Here is a 19,514-nt window from a genome sequence, read left to right as displayed (position 1 = left end):
CGTGTTTGAGCGCGCACACACACACACACACACACACACACACACACACACACACACACACACACACACTACATATTCACACCACGCACAAATATATATAGATATATACATATGAATATATATATTGAAATTATTTAAAAATCAACTGCCAAAATGTGAAGTGTGCAAAGTATTTTCCATACAGTCTCATTCCACCGGAGCCTGCGCATCAGTGATGTGCTTTGTTGAATTATGCTACTATTTATTGTTCAAGTTTACTGACGCTAGCTGTGTGTTTCATATATTGAGTAATGTCAACCAAACCAAATTCCTATGGTAACCTAACTGTCTCTAGTTAACCATGTATCCATTCTTAAGAAGATTAGATCTGGATGGATGAAGAGATGGATACATATTCATCAGACCTTTCCTTCCAAAACGTGCTTGTACTGTCAGTGACTAATATAAATGTAGTTATTTTGCATGCCTTTAGGTTTGGCCTTACAAATAATCTCCTCATTTTGCATCCTGTAAGATTAATCTAAGACAAAGCCTTATCGATGACTTGCAGTGAAACAGTTAACCTAAAATAACCACTGAACTAGGAAAATCATATAACAGTAGGTCCTTCTACAAGTACTATTGTCGTATGGGATGTATTTTTTGTGATTTGTCAAGACATTTTTGGACTGCTGTACTCGTGCAAGCATGTTACCTTGTAGATAATAGTAGTAAGTCGCTGAAAAGGTCCCTGCCGACCCCTAGTTAAAATCTACCATCTCATAAACCCCTTTTGAATGAGCAGATATTGAATGTGGAATATTTAACAACAACAAAACCAGTATAAAATTAATGAAAAACTAAGAAGAAAAAAAGTACCTTAATCGGTATTGTCTGGGGAACCGCTCTCTAAGGCGTAACCAATGGGAGGTTATAAAAATCTGTTTGGAGAGTAGTAGAGTTGAAGTGTGTTTTATCCAATAACTATTATTGTCGCCACTTAGTTTTAGCCTATGCCATCACTGCATTTCTTCAAAACATGTGTTGCGTATCAATGTGCTGAAGTTCCTCTCATCCAGTGTAAGGGTCAAGTGGAATAAGGCTGTGCAACATTGTGTTTTAGAAATGGATTGTTACTTTACACTTTTTGTCTCTCTCAGTTTAACTTAACAAAATGACTGTAAAACCAATGTGTTGAAAGAGTGAACGCCATTCCTTATCAATTGTACCAAGAGGATTACTATAACCCTTAAAGCCATGTGTTTGGTACGATATACAGTTTGTCCCAAAGTGTAACCTTGCACTCCTCTTATTGATTGAACTTTTTGTACTTTTTTATTCCCCGCTCTCACATACTGACACATACACAATGTATAGTAGCTCATCGTCCCTGTTCACATGTGTGCAGTACCAACCAACCAACAGCTTGGAAATAATAGCCTGAGATCCCAGTCTTGACTGGATATAATATAAAGTAATTCCCCCGATTGCCAGTATGTTTGTTTAAGACCTGCATTGCAGATCCTGCCTGTATAGATACTATACTCTTGCAATTTGGTAAACTAACCCATTTGTTTCATGAGCCAACTGGGCATTTCAGAGTAGTAATCTACGAGTGATATTCATATTCAACAATACTGTGATGCCAAGACCAAATCCATCACCACCATTCCTCAAGAGGTTAGGCTGTCTGTTTGTAGTCTGAACTTTACATTAACATCTTTGCCCAGAAATGTTTATACTTAAAAAAAACTGTAGTATTATTATCAGATATACCAAATGTAAGCAATGGCAACCGTGTAAAAGGAATCTTTTGTACATGTAGCATGTATTGTGTCCCCGATGACATGGCTGCACTACTCCTTGTGTTGTGATTTAAACTAATAAAATAACTCTATGGGCTGTTCTGTGAAGGTGTGAATGGAAATCAGCTGTGAAGCAGGTTACAATCATGAATGGAGTTTCTGTATGGTACAGGGTTGGCACTGCATGCTGTACTTATATATGACCACCAGAGGTCACTTATGTCAGCAATATGCTGTGTGAGTGGAATAGTTTCAAGCAGACTTAACTGACACTCTTGAACACACACACACACACACACACACTAAATTCATAGAACAGCAATACAGCCAGATGCTTTTAGAAAAGGACCATTTCTTTTAAAGAAAGGACAACTTATTTTACACTCTTAAAAAACAAGGTGAAATTTAATTAACTGAGAACATAATTACACATTGTCAGAAACGTTTCTCTGATAAACTGAACGGAATAAACCATTGCAGACAAAAAGCTTCTTAAAAAAACAGCAAAAGACAAAAAAACAAGACAAATGAAATATATCTACCAGATTGCTTTCAATAAAAAAAATACCAATATGCTAGGAAGTTACCCAGACAGAATATTCACCCTTGAGTACTTAATCATGAAAAGGTCAGGCTTGCCAAAATGACAAAACAGCAAATCTCAGTATAATTTAGCAATTGGACAAACAATAATGATTAACACGTGTACACCATGTAACAAATGGAACAGTACAATATTGTTCAATTGAGTTTTTCCTAAATCTACATGAATGCACATTGCTGTAAATCATATCACCAAGCATCATTGGCTTACAACAAGTAAGAAGAGAAATGTACAGATGTCAAAAATGGACATTCTGGTAAAGAAGAACAAAGGAAAAGGTGATCTTCTAGATGGCTACTTTGGTGGGTCTGTGTTGATGCCATATTTCTCCTTGAGAAGCTTCAGCTGTTCCTCCTTCTTCTTGGTGTCCATTTTCTGGAAAGCCTGATTGAGACAATGACAAAAACAATAAAATAAATAAATAAAATATGTACACAAAATGAATGATTACTGTTAGTACACTGTTGATATTTACTCTCACTTTAAGGCTCGGGCTCCAGCCCCAAAGAGGGAATTTTGACTTTCTCAACATTCAAGGTGTTCAAAATGTAATACACCATAATAAATCATATGGGCCAGTTTCTAAGGCCATGTCCACACGGAGACGAATTTGGGTATATGTGCCAACGTTGTTTATTGTATGGACGTTTCATCCACACGGAACCGCGTTCTGGGAGCCTGAATATGCAATTTTTTAAAACCAGGTCCCAGAGTGAACAAATCTGAAGACGCCACCCTTGCATTTCCGTCTTTACAAGCCATACGCATCTTTCCTGAACCGATGACGCCATAGCCCCACCTCTCCCTTAACCTGCATGCGCCAACCCAGCCAACAACAACAACAATTGCACCTTACAGGGTTGTTGCGTTTGTGCGCATGCTCCATTCTTCTTCTGTTTTTGGTGTAATTTGTGGCAGCGTTACAGCATTTTCAGTGGTTTCGTTTGGACGCACATATTTCTTGAGACGACTTAGTGTTTACGGAAAACTTTTTTTAAATGAAAAAGAAAAAGATTGGTTCTGTCTCTGTGTGGATGTGGCCTAAAACTCTGGCTAAGTTAAGCTTTTATGTCCAGGAGTAGGCTTCATGAGGCTCTTAGAAACCTATAAGTAATCCAATAACCTGGCTATGTCAATGTTACTCCTGGGGACATGCCTATTGAAATGATTACTTGACAATGTTAACTAGATCAGATCAAATACATAAGTCAAAGTATATGAAGAGCACATGATTTAACTTGGAGTTCACAGTTATGAGCAAACTGAATCAACCACATTATTAGCATTTGACTATTATGTATTCAACGTCTTCAAGTATAAGCAAGCATGGATTTAAATGGGAATGGATTGGTGATAGTTCACGCAGCACTTCTCCTATCCTTTACTGATCTAATAACACGTACCCTGTTGGCATTATAGTACAACACCACAAGATATCTGTTGCAGACGTTGAATCCAGACAGGTGATCGCAGGCGTTCTTGGCGTCAAAGATGTCCTCGTAGACCACGTATGCGGTGCCTCTTGATTCTGGGGTATTACCACTGAAAAACACAAAATAAACTCGCATCACTACAACCAGACATGACATGGATGAGATCCACACTTTGACATAGGATCCTATGGTATATGGCTGACCGGCGGCGTGGGCTTTCCACATACAAATAATACTTACGTTCTAATCTGACGTATGGGTCCATATTTCCCAAATATGTCGTACATTTCTTCGGCTGTAATCTTGTAGGGCAGATTCCTTATGTAAAGTATTCTGTTGACCTCTGGGGGTAATCGTATCTGCAGGGCAGGGGGAGAAAACGAGCAGTTGATGAGATGATTGTCTTTGAAGCCAAGTCAAGTGAAAACCGTTGTCAGCTCTGTTATCTAGCTAGCTATCGAACGAATAAACAAGCTATCGCCCGTGGTATCAACGTAAGTAGTCAATTAAACAAACATCTGACAGACCCTTAGTTGAGAAGCTAGTTGTCCAACTAACTTTCATTACATTCACAAACTCAGCAACAACTGAAAGATGTTTAGCTAGCATGGTAGCCATGCATGGTAGCTAAATGGCGTGACGTTATGTTATTATTGTAGATACGCCAAGCTAGCTAGGCAGCTTTCATTTCTACCCAGAACTCGATATAATATAACTTACGTTAGCTCGTTTCGCTGCTTGCATAGCCATGATTAGCGAACTTTTTGGACAAAATGTTCTCAGGAACAACAAATTGTCAACACTGCTTCAGTCGACGAGACAGACTCAGGGTGATGACGCACTTCCGACCATGCTGCAGTTTCCGCTTACGGGAAGTAGTTCGGGTTGCCAGTTGAAATTGACCTTTTCCAGCCCAACCACAGTCTAAAAACCGTCGAATGCACAACATTTCGGCCCAATTGGGCGGGAATACACCAAATCTGGCAACACTGAGCAGTGGTGCTCGTTTTGAATAGGAAACGGCTCTATGTTCACAGTGCGAACTTTTAAGTAATATTCTAATTGTCTGAGATACTGAATTTGGGGTTTTCATTAGTTGTCAGTAATAATCATCAAAATTAAAAGCAATAAACACTTGAAATATATCAGTCTGTGTGGAATGAATGTATACATTATACAAGTTTCACTTTTTGAATGGAATTACTGAAATAAATAAACTGTTTGATGATATTCTAATTATATGACCAGCACCTGTAGAATAATAAAATTGTTAGCAGCCACATTAGTTAATGGCTCCCTCTCTACCACCTGCAGGACAGCTAACATTGGACTGTAGAGAGGCAAACTATAACTCATGATAGACACTCAACAAGCAAGCAAGGCGTTTCAGATATTCTCCTCCAGTTGTGGGGATTCAGTGGGGTCAAAGTTGTGATATTGTGAAGTTTTATTGAAATAGGATTGTAAAAGTTCTATGACAGAACTCGGTCTACTAAGTCGTGTAGAAGGCTTCATTTACTCCCTTCTTTTTGAAATGTAACACAATTGAAAAGGGCCATTAGATCAAATAAGTGCAAAGTGGAGACCAAGGGGCATCTCTTTCATGCCATCCATATCATTATTCTAATAAATCCAATAATTTTATATTGCATGCCGAATAAAATCAACAACATCAATGTGGAGAAAATACACTAATGTAGAAATGTGTTGAACGATTGAATACTATTAGAACGATATACAAAAAATGTGTAAATGTCATGACAAAAACCGAAATGTAATTCAAATTCAACCCATGTTCCCCCGCCGCCACCGTAGTACTACGCAAAAAAACAAAAAAAAGTTCTTTCAAGGTCGCCAACTGAGTTCCGCGGCAGCACTTTCAGAGACACCGCGCTAATTCCTATTCCTAGCTACTTCGGCGTGACCCTAGCCGACTCATTACAAACAACTTTGTATTTCGAAAATACTTTACAGACACAAGGGTAGTTTCTAACAGCGTTCACGGCCCGAGTCTTCGCTTTCTAGAAACCCTCGCGACACCAACCTGTCTGGCTGTCTGTCCAACTACCACCAACCTGTCTCTCCTCGCGACACCAACCTGTCTCTGTCTCCCGCCTCGTTGCGACTAGCTAACAGGCTGAGTGGCTAACAGGCTAACAGGCTGAGTGGCTAACAGGTTGATTGGCTAACAGACTGAGTGGCTAACAGGCTGACGGGCTAACAGACTGAGTGGCTAACAGGCTGACGGGCTAACAGGCTGAGTGGCTAACAGGCTGAGTGGCTAACAGGCTGACGGGCTAACAGGCTGAGTGGCTAACAGGCTGATTGGCTAACAGGCTGACGGGCTAACAGACTGACGGGCTAACAAGCTAACAGGCTGCTAGCTGTCCTTTGAACACGACGTTGATCTGGAGCTGGTTCGTCGTTGTTTGAATGGACCCGGGGTAAGTGTTGCGGAAAGCTGTTTAGATATGATATGATAGTAAAACCCAACATTTTAATAACACGTGGTAACTAGTAAGTTAAACCGTGTTCGTTCTAGCTAACGGGGAAACACTTCCCATCACACGCGCCTCAGAAACAAACACTTCCAATATGTTGGCAATGTCTTCACATCCAAAGGGCCGGTTTCACAGACAATGTTTAACGTGCAAGGGGACATCTCCATTGAGGATGCTTTTTAGGATTAGTCTTAATCTGCGTCCATGAAATGTGTTAACTGGCTATTTTGCTGGCTAGAACATTATGCTTCTGTGCGCATTTAGCTAGTTTAGGGTAAAGGTGGCTAATAATTAGCAAGTCAATCCACGAGTGAGCTGTTGCCTCGGCCATGCCATGTGCTGAGTGGTTGCAGTTAGATTGTCTGGCATACTGACGTTCCAGCTAATTATGCTTTTGTAAATTACGATGTTATTCTTGCAATACATATTTGTGACCAGGACATTGATGCTGAAAGTCATGATACTACGACAAATTCTCACAGTTCTCTAAAATAAGTGATTTGGTGGGTCAGTGGAATAGCAGCACCACCGGATGGCGACATAATCAAAATTGGAATTGAGCTCCGGTAGTAAATCCGAGTCATGGTCCTTAACGCCACCATTTTGTTAGAGTAACGCAAGAAAGCAGGAGAGCGTCCAATCTTCCATTATTATCTATTGCAGTTAAGTAGCCTGGTTTGGTCTCAGATACGATTGCAGAAGGCTGGCAAATAGCGTTAGCATTAGCTAACATTAGTCTTAGAAGCTTATGTTATCCAGTCTGTATACATTATGCTGTGCTCTTACAAATGCCTGTGAGTCTGTTGTACCCTTCTAGTGAACATTTAAACTGTCCCAACAGGTGTGACATGCTACTGAGGATGTTCAAAAGTGAAATAAAGCTGATGCTTGTGACATATTCCATGTTTTTTGCTGTCCCTGAACATATCAAGTACAGTGTGATGAATATATTTTCAACAGCAAGCAAGATGGTACTCAGAGTCAAACCCAGGGCAAGGACACAAGTATGCCATGCTCTGAATGCCTAATACTGTGTGGGGTGACAACTGTTAAAGCAAAGACAAACTAGAAAGACAACATGTTATAAATTGCACAATGTTGATTTATTCAACTATAGACAATGGGGATTGATGGGTGAACTGATACCTGTGATAGGGCTTTCACACCGGCAAAGAAACGTGCCGGTTCGCGTTCGGAAACCTCTGAACCTTGGTGCTGTCTGGCGAATGAGCCCGCGTTCATACCAGTGTAACCTGAACCATCCGCGGCATCAACGCTGGGTGATGAAGGGGCGGGATAAACAAACATTTCACTGGAAAAGAGGATAATATCTTCCACTACAGTATCTGAAATAAACACAATTTTCTGTGAAACAAAACAAAAGACACTTTCTATATGCATTCTTTTACTAATCAGCTGCTCCATTACTGGCATTACGAAATTCGCGTTCGCGCATGTCCGCGAGCGTGTGCGTGTGTGTGTTTGCTGAGCATGTGAGGAAGATAGAGAGAATAATGACACTTTTGATATTGTTTTTGATCACTAATGATTAGATTTAGATTAGATTACATGTTGTCTACTTCCTCCTTGCTGGTCTCTGCAGCCTAGAATATGACACACCCTCTGACGACGTCACGGTTCGCGTTTTTGGTTCACTTGAGAACCACTATTTTTTGGTGCCCGCTGCGAACCAACTTTTCAGGTTCCGAACCAATTGAGCTTCGGTCTGAACGCGCCGGCCGGTTCCAGACTTGGTTTGCGAACGCGAACCGGCACGGTTCTTTGCCGGTGTGAAAGCCCTATGTGAGGACAGGGGGAGCAGACAGAAGGCTACACATTTCTACTGCTTGATCATAATAAATATGTAGGTGATAGGCATACTGTTTGCTTTACTTACTTACTTATACTGGGCGGTATTCCACGTACGTTGGATTAGTATATTTGCGATTAAAAGAAAAGCCTTGTTCAGGCAACTCGTGATTGGGATTCAAGTCTCAAGTGATTCCTCGAATGAGAATCAGCTTTGTGTCATCAGTGTTCACACAAGACCGGTTTGGAAATTCTCGATTTGGGCGCGTGCTCGCAGGCAGAAGGAGCCCAGACGAGCTGACTGTCGAAAAGATACTAGACTGAACGTGAAAGCGCAGCGCTACTACTTATTGATCTTAATGAAGACGAAAAATAAGATGTAAAAAAAGTGCAATACTGCCACAATTAATAAGGCGAGGGAAATGGTTTGGCACGAAATTGCTGACCGATTAAATGCGTAGGTCATACTAGCTCCTACTTATTGTTTTATGTTCATATTTTAATAAATTAATATTCACTAATGTGGTGATATCAGCAGCAAGCCAAATACGGTTAGATCGTCACGATGGCGTAGTGGTATTAACCGCTGCCATGGCAGTGTTTCCTCTATATGCATTTATTGGTGGCGGGCCGCCACAAACGAATTTCCTCCGCCACTAATTGATTCAGACAGTCCACTTTGATTCGTTATATATATAACATTACATGTTATAAGGCTGATCTGTGCATGATAGTGCTGCATTTTGTCATATTTCATGTCGCATCTCCCCCCCGGTGATTGTATATGCTATAGTCAGTCCCAATGGTCCAAAAGTCAAGTGCTTCGTAACACAGACGGGGTGAATTTTATGAATGAAAGTGAAAGTTCTGTCACAAAACGCCGTTACGTATCATCCAGGGTTTCCGTTAGAAAAAATTGGTGCCGGTCAACGTGTCCGGGAAGATTTCAATGTGTCGGACAAACAGGAGAAATTCCGGTCATCATATTAGAATATAATATAGGTGTTTGTCGCGGTGATTAGCTGTTGTGTAGCCTATATAGGCCTATGCCATTTAATGTCTATTTCTCATCCGATACGATTAGATCGCGAACTATATAATAATATAGGCTTTCATGATTCACATGCGCTACTATGGCATAATATGTCCAGGCTAGTCACCTTTGCTACTTTGAATTACGACTGTAGGCTACTTTAAGATGTTTATTTCAATTGCATTAATGGGATTTGAGTATGTAATTGGTAATTTTAAGTATGCCTAGTTTAGCTTTTGATGGCTATTTGAACGGACTGCATCGATCGATCAATGAACGGACTCCACATTACGTTAACTGAAGTGTGTTAAATAGTTTCACGACAGTAATGTACGTTTTTTATATTCTCTTTCCAGTTTTACCCTTTTTATCAATAAAACAATGTCAATTCTATAACCACGTCTCGCTGATTGAGAAGGCATTAAGTCTAGCTGCCTGTCAAATCATACTTACTCGGACTCGCGAGTATGAGAATGAGGAGGATGTATCGGGGGGATACACACCCGTGGACTATTTCAATTTAGTGGCACAAATTAAACTCTAACACGATAGACTAAATTGAACTTACATGATGGACACCGACTGAATAACTGAGTGGGGGGAAGACAGGTCTCAAATGTGGAACAATTATAACATTTAATTAGGACTGTCCCAAACGACTATTTTCCTAACGATTAATCTAGCGATTATTTTTTCGGTTAGTCTAACGACTAATTTATCGATATTTTTTTTTACTGTTCGATAGAATAAAAATTTTTTTAAAAAAAAATGTGTAGGCCCCTTAATTTCCACCTCACTGCTATGTTTAGCCAACTTGAATGCCAACATGGCCATTTAGAAGTCTGTCCATCACCACAACTAGTGCTGTCCCAAACGACTATTTTTCTAACGATTAATCTAGCGATTATTTTATCGATTATTCGATTAGTCTAACGACTAATTTATCGATAAGTCTAACGATAATTTTTGTACTGTAAAAAAAAAAAAAAAAAAGAACGGATTTGTCTCCACCTCACTGCTATGTTTAGCCAACTTGAATGCCAACATGGCCATTTAGAAGTCTGTCCATCACCACAACACATAGCTAGCTAACGTTACTCTCGCTGCTATGTTATGATTAGCTAAATTGATGCTAACGTAGCATGCGAGCTACGAGCTAGATAACGTACAGTAGGTGCTCGCACCACAATGACAATAGGCTACCGTAGCTAGCCAGCTACATAGCTAACGTTACTAACACCAGAAGACAAGACATACGAACTGTGGTGAGCTACATTGCTTGTGTAACATTAGCTAGTAGCTATCAATTTTTCACTCATACACTTAATTGTCTCGCCTGGTAAAATAAAGGTTTAAAAAAAAAAAAAAAAAAAAAAAATCGCCATTTTGTTTATTTACGACTAACCGACGCATATTACGCTAACCGACGTATTGACGTAGTCGATGACGTCGACGACGTCGAATAATCGTAACAGCCCTAACCACAACACATAGCTAGCTAGTAGCTACATAGCTAGCTAACGTTACTCTCGCTGCTATGTTATGATTAGCTAAATTGATGCTAATGTAGCATGCGAGCTACGAGCTAGATAACGTACAGTAGGTGCGAGCACCACAATGACAATAGGCTACGGTAGCTAGCCAGCTACATAGCTAACGTTACTAACACCAGAAGACAAGACATACAAACTGTGGTGAGCTACATTGCTTGTGTAACATTAGCTAGTAGCTATCAATTTTTCACTCATACACGGCCGGAAAAGTGAACAGAAATACAACGGTGACTTTTTATTTACGACGCATCGACGCACATTACGCAAGTCGACGAATCGTAACAGCCCTACATTTAATACATAAAGGGGTCATTGACGGATAAGACTTTTGAATGGGCCAATTTTAAAATACTAACAATAACAATATATTTGGCCATTATTCAAACATTTGGAATGTAATGTACACATGCATTTATGCAAAAAACCCAAATTAAGAGATTTTAGTGTTTTTAAAGTTGAATTAATAGGACACGCCCTTAAAAAAAGTAATTTGGGGCGACCGTAATTTATCTAAAAATTCATATATTTCCTTAACATTACTAATATTTTAACAAGTATCAGTAATTAAATAAACTGTTTAAGAAAGACAGGCTTGTGTGCCCTTTCATTTTTTGTAAACCATGACTTCACAAGTTTATTCTATAATGGCAGTGTCTCCCTCGTAATGCAGTTACAATACCCATTTTTGTTCTAAAACCCATAAAACTGATTTAAAATGTGTACAGATAATATCCACTTAAGCATAGTATACAATTGATTAATATTTGAGCCAAAACTGATGGATATTCTATTTTGAATTTAGTACAGTAATTGCCAATAGTTGGTTACCCCACATGACAGATGGTCGCCCCAAATGATGAGAAAACCGCAGGTAGTTAAAAGTCTATTTAACATGTACACAATACAGTTCAGACTAAAGAAAACGGAACAAAGTTTTTATTACAATCTTTTCAAGTGGTCAAGTCAAAAATATTCTTAAATTCATTCAAATATCACAGAACTAAAAAAATGTAAAACGTAAAACGCGTAGGTTACAAGTTTCGTCAGGAACATTCAAATATCACAAATGTTAAAAACATTAAACATTTAAAAAGTTAAAGTGCAATGCACATTATATGCTTCAGGAACTTCTTCAAGAACAAATATTTCACAAATGTAAATTTTCACATCCTTGTCATCTCATCTTTGGTTTTGTCAATCTATGAGAGAGAGAAGGAGGGTTAAGTAGCATCACTTTTGTGGACCCTGGTAGTCACATTGCACAGGGATCAACAATTTCAGTCAATAAAAAGTAAACAGTTGTATATGGAATAAAAACTAAACACCAACACAGTTCTATAGAGTCAATAAACAATAAACACCAACATAGTTGCATGGATGAAATCAACACTAAACACCTACAACACAGTTGTACCAGTTCCCTGTATATGACCTACAACACAGGCTGGTTGGAGCAGTGGATCATTTGTTACATTAAAATGATGTTTAGGAACATCAGCATGTAACAAACTAGGCTATTTCCATTTCATTGTTACTGTAATTTCATTGTCTTTGCTATTGTCATTTCATTCTCATTTGTCACTTCCATTTTCTTTTCGTTCCTTTATTTCCCCATTTTATTTATCATTTCATTTTCCTTACTCATTGCATTGTGACCAATGACCATCTAATCATTGTGACCAGACTCATGGTAAACTGCAGGCATTTCTTTAACACCAGGGGCCTCATTTATAGAATCTGGATAAAATGTGATCTTACCCTTGGCGTACGTAGAAAACCATGTCAAAATAGTGAATCATAGAATTTCAACGTGAGTCAATTTGACAGTGGAAACGATCGTAGCTCTACGTCAGGTCTTGACTTGACGTACGCACATTACCTACTAGTTATGCAAAGTTATTACAGGCATGTGAGCCGCACTCGAACACGTTAATGCCTACTTAACTGTAATTCATGCGAAGTGAAAGTGGCTCGTAATAAAATTAACAATGTTATCAGCCGAGAAAATTAGTTTAATTCAAGATTTAAAGGGAACTGATGTTTATGATTGTATTTCAGTCTTCCTTTATATGCCATTAGGCTATTGTATGGTGTAATCATTCTAAATTGAGGCGTGATAAAGGCAGTCGGGTATATCCCAGCCCTCCTTCAGCCGCATCCTGCCTGATGTGATCGGGGGAATTCGGGGGCGAGCGTTTGCGCGTCTATTTCTGATAAGACAGTCGATCTCCTCCTCAGTAAAGTTTATCTTCTTTAGTTTGTCTACCATCGTGTGAACTCGTCAAAGGTGCTGCTCAACACCTCAATCAAGCCTATTTATAGCACTTGGCTTAATTCAGCTGCTATAATTGAGCCGCTATCACAGGGCGTAAATACAAAGCTCATTCACCTGCGTTCAATTTCAAGTATATTTGTTATTTATAGACGGAAGTACGTACGACAGACGTACGCAATTTTAAACAAGCACAGCCCGTTTTATAAATAATGCTTACGTCCATTTAGAAAAATGTGCTTACGTGCAAGTTAAAGATGACGTTCAAGTACATTTTTATAAATGAGCCCCCAGGCATTTCTGAACTTTACCCAGTCTTGGCAAGTCAGCTTCGAGACGCGAGAAGCATTCTGGTGGCCTAACTTACATACAAACTTAAGTTCAAGATATTACAGAAAAGGTCATTCCTAATCCTACTAACATGACAGTTTCAAATACACCAGAGAAAGATATAGCCTACTGCATGTTACCTATAGTTTTTTACCTTTCCTTTTTCCTGGCAAGATAGTCGGCTCTTGCTGCAGGGTCTGCGTTGACCCGCTGCCTGTATCGAGCAGTCTTCTGTTTGCTTGTTTGTGGTGCCATCTAGAAAATAGGTTAAACTAGTTAAACATAACTAATACATCTACAATTACCTAAATGGAATGTCATGCTATACAATTTTTTACATTTCTTTCATAAGATTGCACAATAATCAAAAAGAAACGTTAATTCTTAAATAGGAATGGAAAATGAATGAAATTTAGACAAATATGTGTTAAAGTATACAAAGAGTTATGCTAAAACAAAGAACTGTATGTACAGTATATAAATCATTAATACAATATAAATATACCGAAACTACAAATACAGGACGTATATCTATCATGTAAGACACTCAGCAGTGGTCGCCCCACATGATACTAGGTCACCCCAGATGATGTTTTCAAGTTCAGTCAAATATTACAGGCTAACAGTTAGCTACAGAAACCAAACTAGCTACTTCTTACCACATGTCACTATCAAATTTATCATCAAAATATAGATTTACAGATAAAACGTATTATTCACAGTTTTGTGGGGGTCGTCCCACATGATATCCAAAAGTGGCAAGTACATGACAGCAGTTAAAAAAGAGATTTATTTGCAAATATGAGAGAGACTTACTAACCTGCCAGTTGTTTCTCTGGGTCCCTCACATGTGACTGGCGGATGCAACATCTGTCCTTGAGGTGGTTTCAAAATAAAAGTCCCACAATTGTGTTTTCTTGATGGTCGCCCGAGATGATATTTCATAAAATTAACATATTCGGACAATATTCGTTTGTATTTTATGATGGAAATATCAGTGCAAATGCTTAATAATTTTGTCAATTAATGTAAAACATGTTTGAAATTATGCCAAATAGAGCAAGGGATATATTTAAATCGATTTAAAATGATTTTAAACCGGTTGTCTAAATAGAAGTCAAGGCTGGACGGTCGCCCCACATGATGTTTTGACACTTCAGATAGCAGAAAAATTACCAATAACTAAAATGTTTGGAGAAGTTAGAGTGGTTATGTATATGGGGAAGGTATTCGACATACATGTTATCTTTTTATGTTTTTTTATGTTTTTTTTAAGGTAAAAAATTCAGTTGGACAGAAAAAGTAGGCGTCACGTCATTGACCCAAAGATAAAACATACACAAATATATAACATTGATATCCCTAAACTCAAATGTAGTGTGGTATTGTCAACCTAATCTAATCAATCCTAATTAATGGTACCAGTAGCCCAGGTTGTCGATAGTAGCGCACTACTCCCGTAGTACTTCTCCCGACTCAGGGCTGGAACGGGCACTCAATGAACGGGGTTGAGATGGCTAGCGTCCTTTACTAGCCGCATCTCACGGCCCTCGGTGGTCATTCACTGTGCTCTAGCACATCCAAAACACGCAGAACAATAACCTTGACTCCGGTCACTGCAGTGGTTTTATTTAGACTAGATCAAACTAAATTAACTGACTAAACTACTCGCGCCGTTGAGAGACAGGGTTGCCAGATGGGGCGGGTTACCGCCGAATGGGCTACTGGGTTTAGCGGTTATTTAGCGGACTAGTTAGGCTGTAAATTGTCAATCCCATCTGGCAACCCTGCCGCTGTTTGTTCATTGCGTAGGCTAGTCTACACATTAATAATAAAAGAAAACATATAGCCTATATATTCGTCTTTTTTAATGTAGAAGGAATCAGAATATGTGACAAATTAATTTGAGCAAATTGTATTCAAATTGTGCTTAGAGGGAATTATTTTCACCGGACATTATGACCGAAGAGGTTTAAATATGTCGGACTTCAACAGATTTTATCGGACAAAGACCGGTAATTACCGGTTAACGGAAACCCAGGTATCATCACACATTTTTAAGTGGGTATATGGAAATCCTTGGCCTTTCCTAGTGGGTATACGGCCTAGTACTGCGTGTCACCTAGACTACACCACTGGCCCTACTTCGTATTGATCTTTCTGTGTGTGTGTGTGTGTGTGTGTGTGTGTGTGTGTGTGTGTGTGTGTGTGTGTGTGTGTAATGCGCGTTCCGCATGTTCCGCTGCAGCTGTAGGATATATTGGTATTTGATCACCTTCTATATAAAATCACCTGCTCGGCTTTAATGACTTAACCGCTATTTATGAAATTATAATTGTTGCCACCGTCTAGTTTTTGGTGAAATTACGTCTTTGTTTTGAGCGCCAGTGCACGCGGAGAAAAAAAAAGATGATTACTGATGGATAGATGATTCACTTACTTAGACATATAGTATATATCAGGGTTTCCGTTAGAAAAAAATTGTGCCGGTCAATGTGTCCGGGAAGATTTCAATTTACCGGACAAACGTGAGATATTCCGGTCATCATATTAAAATATAATATAGCTGTTTGTCGCGGTGATTACTGTTGTGTAGCCTAGCCTATATATGCCGTTTAACACTAGAACAGCCGTGAGGTGTTAAACAGCACCAGTGAGTACAAAAAAAATTCTACCTTTGCACTCGATCACATTTCAGGACCCTCCTTTCATGACTTTTCCTAGATATGTGCGTTCTACCACCCAGCATTTTTACATTTTCAAAATCGAGTTAGTATAAAGCGTTTTAGCAGTATTTCTGTGTGTGTCTGTGTATTTGTGGCTGCAATCTTTTTCTCCAAGCCTGCAATTCTCTTTTATATCAGCAGAGGTAGCAAGGGGGCACACACTGTGCTCAAATTCAGGCTTCAGTGCTGAATGAGACACAGTGCATAAGACTGATATTTGTGTTTATATATAGGCTACAATAACAATCCAAATAAGATATGTATATGTGCAGACAGTTATGAAAATGATAAACTGTACAGTATGTCTCCCAATCAATGTTCGTTCAGACAATACAACCAAAGGCGTAAAAATGCTGATGTTCTCATAATGTAATTATAGATATAGCTAAATTAGACTGTAGACTGCTATGGAGGTATATTGAAACCAATATATAGATTATATATATAGATTATATATACAACCTGATTGGATTAAATAAGATTCTGTTGTGATTGTGTTGACATTGTTGTGATTGCAAAATAAATATTGGTTATGTAATGTGTAAAGAACATGATGACACGAATGCCTAATGTCTTTTTTGTATATCACTGTAGACCACGTTGTAGTAGTAGCCTATATTGAATGACACTATGTACGGCACTGTCAATTTTTAAATAATGCAATAGGCTATATATATGAATGTTCAGTTGTGATATGAAGTAGCCAACAATTCTCATGTCGACCATGATAATAATAGGCTACAACAAGGTTGTACATAGATATACGCAGATTCATATTTGGATAGTTGATTCTTTTTTAATAATGATAATCAACTTTCATTCATTAGTAAAGCTCCCGCAGTCTCAATCAATCTCCTCTCCATATATAGCATTTAATCTGTTCCATAGTTCGTTCTCAGCTGACTCAAGCTTCATTTCAGATTTCTCTAATAATTTCCCCACTTCTCTGCTTATAGGAACTTTATGCATTTTAGAGAAACATGCAGAGCATGTATTTGACAAAGAAACGTGTAGGCTAAGAACTACCGTATTTTCCGGACTATAAGTCGCGGTTTTTTTCATACTTTGGCTGGTCCTGCGACTTATAGTCAGGTGCGACTTATATATCAATAATTCATAATCTCTGACTGACATGAAGTGACATACGGTAATCTCTGACTGACATGAACCAAGGAGTAACTTCCGCTAGCGCCTCATACACGATAGAATGGCCATTATACTTGACAATGTGGACATTAAACACGACAATGTGGACATTAAACATGATGTTATGGACCTTATACACAATGTTATGGACGTTATAAACGATATTAAAGTCATTTATTCCTTCCAGAGACTGTTCTATGTTGCTAAGTTACCCCTGCGAGGCTATTTTGCTACTTCCGCTAGCGCCACATACGCGATAGAATAGCCATTATACTCGACAATGTGGACATTAAACACGACAATGTGGACATTAAACATGATATTATGGACCTTATACACGATATTATGAACGTTATACACGATATTAAAGTCATTTATTACCTTTCAGAGGCTGTTCAATGTTGCATTGTTTGTAGGCCGCCCTTCATCCTAACTACTTCCGTTTTTCACCAAGCTATCTTTGTCATGGCCTTATACAAGATAAATAGTCGTTACACTCGACAATGTGGACATTAAGCACTATATTATGAACGTTATACACGCTATTATGAACGTTATACACGATATTAAAGTCATTTATTACCTTTCAGAGGCTGTTCCATCCTGTTTGCTTGCTCCCGCGACGCCATTTTGCTAACCTTCGTTAGCAACGCGCTAGCTAGCCCTGGCTTTACACTCGATAATTTAAGTATTTCTAACCTTTCAGAAGAAGTTTTAACGTGAATTATGTCCTTCCTGGGCTTACAAATCCTCTCATGTCTCTTCACAGTGCCAGACTAGAGTCAAGCTCAACAGGGTCTTCTTTCCCCGCTGATTCCGCCAAGCCTGTTCCCGCCAAGCCTGTTCCCTTGAACCATGCGACTTATAGTCCAGTGCGACTTATATGTGGTTTTTTCCTCTTCGTGACCCATTTTTGGCCTGCTGCGACTTATACTCGGGTGCGACTTATAGTCCGGAAAATACGGTAGTTTCTAAAGTGAGTATCACTTGACTTCATACAATCACTTGATGCACGGGGGAGGGTAATCTTATTGATCGTTTCCCATTAGCAAACAATAGCTGCCAATTCATGAGCGAGCCAAGCGGGTTTCAAAGCTGCCAAGCAGGTTTCAACGCTTACACGCTTACAGCAGTCGATTGTCTGCTGATGTTACGGGCACGGCCGGCGTGAAGTTCACGACAAATAAACATACTTTATCACTGTGAAGCTCATAACTATGATAACACAATATTGCAATATTTATTACTATTATTTTTGTATAATAATATACGCAGATTCATATTTGGATAGTTGATTCTTTTTTAATAATGATAATCAACTTTCATTCATTAGTAAAGCTCCCGCAGTCTCAATCAATCTCCTCTCCATATATAGCATTTAATCTGTTCCATAGTTCGTTCTCAGCTGACTCAAGCTTCATTTCAGATTTCTCTAATAATTTCCCCACTTCTCTGCTTATAGGAACTTTATGCATTTTAGAGAAACATGCAGAGCATGTATTTGACAAAGAAACGTGTTGGCTAAGAACTAGTTTCTAAAGTGAGTATCACTTGACTTCATACAATCACTTGATGCACGGGGGAGGGTAATCTTATTGATCGTTTCCCATTAGCAAACAATAGCTGCCAATTCATGAGCGAGCCAAGCGGGTTTCAAAGCTGCCAAGCAGGTTTCAACGCTTACAGCAGTCGATTGTCTGCTGATGTTACGGGCACGGCCGGCGTGAAGTTCACGACAAATAAACATACTTTATCACTGTGAAGCTCATAACTATGATAACACAATATTGCAATATTTATTACTATTATTTTTGTATAATAATATACGCAGATTCATATTTGGATAGTTGATTCTTTTTTAATAATGATAATCAACTTTCATTCATTAGTAAAGCTCCCGCAGTCTCAATCAATCTCCTCTCCATGTATAGCATTTAATCTGTTCCATAGTTCGTTCTCAGCTGACTCAAGCTTCATTTCAGATTTCTCTAATAATTTCCCCACTTCTCTGCTTATAGGAACTTTATGCATTTTAGAGAAACATGCAGAGCATGTATTTGACAAAGAAACGTGTAGGCTAAGAACTAGTTTCTAAAGTGAGTATCACTTGACTTCATACAATCACTTGATGCACGGGGGAGGGTAATCTTATTGATCGTTTCCCATTAGCAAACAATAGCTGCCAATTCATGAGCGAGCCAAGCGGGTTTCAAAGCTGCCAAGCAGGTTTCAACGCTTACACGCTTACAGCAGTCGATTGTCTGCTGATGTTACGGGCACGGCCGGCGTGAAGTTCACGACAAATAAACATACTTTATCACTG

General features: G+C 38.9%; 1 protein-coding gene across 1 annotated transcript; it reads right to left on the bottom strand.

Annotated features, from left to right (window-relative positions):
• Positions 1-2,166: 2,166 nt before the first annotated feature.
• Positions 2,167-4,663, bottom strand: sf3b6 (splicing factor 3b, subunit 6). The gene is made up of 4 exons (XM_080538662.1): positions 4,542-4,663; positions 4,062-4,180; positions 3,792-3,930; positions 2,167-2,772 (listed from the first exon to the last, which is right to left on the bottom strand). The coding sequence occupies exons 1-4, from the start codon at positions 4,569-4,571 to the stop codon at positions 2,683-2,685; spliced, it is 378 nt and encodes a 125-aa protein (XP_080394788.1). The 5' UTR covers positions 4,572-4,663; the 3' UTR covers positions 2,167-2,682.
• Between the last annotated feature and the right edge of the window lie 14,851 nt (positions 4,664-19,514).

This window comes from Nansenia antarctica, assembly GCF_963989245.1.
Source record: "Nansenia antarctica genome assembly, chromosome: 1".
Lineage (NCBI taxonomy): Eukaryota > Metazoa > Chordata > Actinopteri > Argentiniformes > Microstomatidae > Nansenia > Nansenia antarctica.
Note: the sequence above shows the minus strand (reverse complement) of the source record. Positions and strands in the feature narration are given on the sequence as shown.